We start from the raw sequence: 3,490 nt of genomic DNA, 5'->3' as shown, positions 1-3,490 counted from the left end.
AGGACATATATATGCTAGATATTAAGTGTAAATATCAATCTTAAAATTAATCTTAGAATTAAGTGTAAAGAAAAATGGAAATGAGGTTCCCTTAGAATTAATCTTAGCTACTTGCTTTAAGAAGATACTTACGAAGGGAAAATGGGGCCACTTTTCATTTTACCCCATAAAATGGTTCATTCTCTCTCTTTCCAACATTTTGACATTAATTTTTGGAAATTATTGACATTGTGGAAAATATGCATGTGGTTCATTCACCACTAGTAAAAATAACCTTTATTAGTGAACAAACTTATATTCGATCAACTATATATATAGTCCAAACTTTAGCTTTTTTTCCACAAAGCAATTTTATTCATCTAACTTTTTTCTTTACCAAAATCATGGAGAGAGTGTTTAGCTTGCTTTACAAAGCTGCACGAGAAGGGAATGTCACCACTTTACGACAACTTCTTGAACAAGACAGTTTGATTCTCGATAGGCTCATCATCAACAACAATGGTTTCTCAGAGACTCCACTTCATGTGGCGGCCATGCTCGGCCATGCAGATTTTGTCCAGGAGATCATCACTCACAAGCTCGAACTCGCCAAGGAACTTGACATTTGGCGCTCCACGCCACTCCACCTAGCGGTGGCGAAAGGCCACCTTGAGACAGTCAGAGTACTGCTTTCTACGGTTGATCACGAGCTCATGTCTTCTATTTGGGATGGAGAGGGGAGAAATCCTCTCCACCTCGCGGCCATGAGAGGGCGACTTGATGTGCTGAGAGAGCTGCTCAAAGTGGCGCCCGAGGCTATTTGGGTCAATTTGAAGGATCGAAGTGAGACTATTTTGCATGTTTGTGTGAGGCATAATCAGTTGGAAGCTTTGAAGTTTTTGGTGAATAATATGGATGATTACCAGATTGTGAATGCCAAAGATGATTATGGCATGACTCTTTTGCATTTGGCCGTCACTAATAAGCAAATTGAGGTATGAACCAACCATTATAATGGACTCCGGTGCTTATTGTTCTATATAAAATTTATGGATATTTCTATGGTGCTGCATTTTTGTGCTTCCGGCTCGTGAATGTTTTTTGGTGTAATTTTTTTTTATGACCATATTTATTGTAGTTATTTAGAGTATTTTGTAAATTTTCAAGAAAATTTCGAATAATTTACAGTGTTGAATGCTAGCTTCAAACAGGTTGTTGCACACTTAATTCATTTTTTTATGCACGTGAAAAACAGTCTGTTAGAACCTAGTTTTCGACACGGTAAATTATTTGAAATTTCATAAAAATTTCTAGGATGCTCTAAATAACTATAATATAGACGTTCATAAAAAAAATCGCACCGAAACTGTTCACGACCCAAAAAACCACAAAAGGTATGCACCACTGCATACCTTATAAAATTATCCTAAAATTTATTAAGACATTAATTTGAATCTTTTAACCTTTTTTTTTTTGGTTCCTTATTCAGACAGTGAAGTTTTTGCTTATAAACACAAAAATTGAAGTCAACGCAGTCAATGCAAGCAAGTTCACTGCACTGGACATCTTAGCACAGAGCCAAAGAAGTGAGAAAGACTTTGACATCTTAGAGTCTCTTCATTCAATGGGAGCATCACGAGCCACAGATCAACCCTTACCTATGGATCATCAGAAGCCTATTAAAGCCACAACTCATCATCATCATGTTCATCAAAAAGACAAAGCTACAACAAAGCCAAGAAACTGGCTAACCAGAAAGAGAGAATCCCTAATGGTGGTGGCATCCCTTATCGCCACCATGGCTTTCCAAGCCGGAACAACTCCTCCCGGCGGTCTCTGGCAAGACAGTGGCTTCTCCTCCTCAAAATTATCATCACCAGTTTCTGATGAAAATATCAATAATGTCATGTCAATAGCCCACCCTCCAGCTTATCACTTTGCAGGAGAGTCAATAATAAGTTACTACAATCATCATTATTACTATCACATTTACTTGCTTAGTAACACAGTTGGTTTTGTTGGATCGTTGAGCATAATCCTACTACTAGTCACAGGCTTGCCTTTTTGCCGCAAATTCTTGATGTGGATCTTAACAGTGGTTTTGTGGGTGACCATAACAGCTATGACCATTACATACATCATTGCTATTTATGTTGCTGCCCCAGGTAGTGATTTTTGGACTACCTTTTATGTGACACCCATTTTAGTGATCACCTGGGGTGGAGTCATGTTGGTGATTGCACTACTCCATACTAGTCGTGTTTTCATAAACTTGTTTCAATGCTTTCGAAACTTTATCAGAAGAAGAAGAAGACAATACAACTGTACGGATGTGGAAAGTTCGATGTAATAATATTGAGTGTTGCTATAAGTGGATCTTAATATTGGATTGCACCAATAGCGATATGTCACCTACTTGTAATGTTGGACACCAATGATGCCCTTAGCAATTCTCAATAATATTGGTGCAGGATTATATGTTAGTAATTAAGTTATAGTTGGAGTACTGTGGTCTTTGAGATAATATATTTAAGCTTTAGTTTAGAGCTTCTTATTTTATGTCTTTTATATGACTTATGTACTTTTTTTCTCTATGTGGTCCTCATATATATTAGTTATTATTTTGCTTACTAGTTTGAATTTGGATCATTGTTTATAATACAAGTATATAAAATGTTAATTTGATTTCATATATATGACCTTTTTCTTTAAAACAAAAAGGGTTATGAAATTAACGAGTTTGCCATTATAAATAGAGAATTGTGAAAAGGAAATTTCAGTTTATATGCTGAATAATATACTCTAATTCATCTATATGACAAATTTAATAGGCATCCTAAATATATGTCATTTTGTATAATTTTGACCATAATACTCATTTTATTAAACTTCTCATTCTCTCTCACATTATTGTGAACTTGTTACACCTGAATTTTGAAATCGCCATAAATGAGCCTCGAAATGTAGGCTCGTAAAGTGTAATATCGAAAATGTTGAGTAAGGGCTCAATACTTGTATAAATTAACATGTTTCTTGATTTTTTCCAATTGGCGACCGAGCACCAGTTAAGAAGGTTTGAGCTTAAGCGTCAAGCTCGAAAGGATAGATCTTCTCCGAAGTCTGAGTGCAATTCAAACCTTCATTGCAAGTTCGAAGAGGTTGATCTCCGAAGGTTAGGCTCGATGAAATTACTGGCTAAGGATGAGGCTAACCAGAATGACGAGCTCGTGATGATGGTCGATCTCGAAAGTGTGTAAATTGTATGTTCGACGTCGATATTCACTTTGAATGCAGTTGCTCTTAGAAAATCCCTATTACATGGGGATTTTTTGTAATCTGATAGTAAATTCTGATTATCATGAGATATTACATGATTAATATATATTTAATTATATGTATTTCATATTTGAATTGTAACTCCCCGAAATAAAATGGAATATATTTTGTTAACTAGTCTATAAATAGACTGGAGAATTTCATTTGTAAGGACGCACAATTTGGTATTGAGAAT

General features: G+C 35.6%; 1 protein-coding gene across 1 annotated transcript; it reads left to right on the top strand.

Moving 5' to 3' along the window:
- Positions 1-369: 369 nt before the first annotated feature.
- LOC133804680 (ankyrin repeat-containing protein NPR4-like) lies at positions 370-2,571 on the top strand. The gene is made up of 2 exons (XM_062242825.1): positions 370-974; positions 1,469-2,571. Exons 1-2 carry the CDS (start codon positions 384-386, stop codon positions 2,327-2,329), a joined length of 1,452 nt encoding a protein of 483 aa, XP_062098809.1. The 5' UTR covers positions 370-383; the 3' UTR covers positions 2,330-2,571.
- The last annotated feature ends 919 nt before the right edge of the window (positions 2,572-3,490 follow it).

Source organism: Humulus lupulus, chromosome X (assembly GCF_963169125.1).
Source record: "Humulus lupulus chromosome X, drHumLupu1.1, whole genome shotgun sequence".
Lineage (NCBI taxonomy): Eukaryota > Viridiplantae > Streptophyta > Magnoliopsida > Rosales > Cannabaceae > Humulus > Humulus lupulus.
Note: the sequence above shows the minus strand (reverse complement) of the source record. Positions and strands in the feature narration are given on the sequence as shown.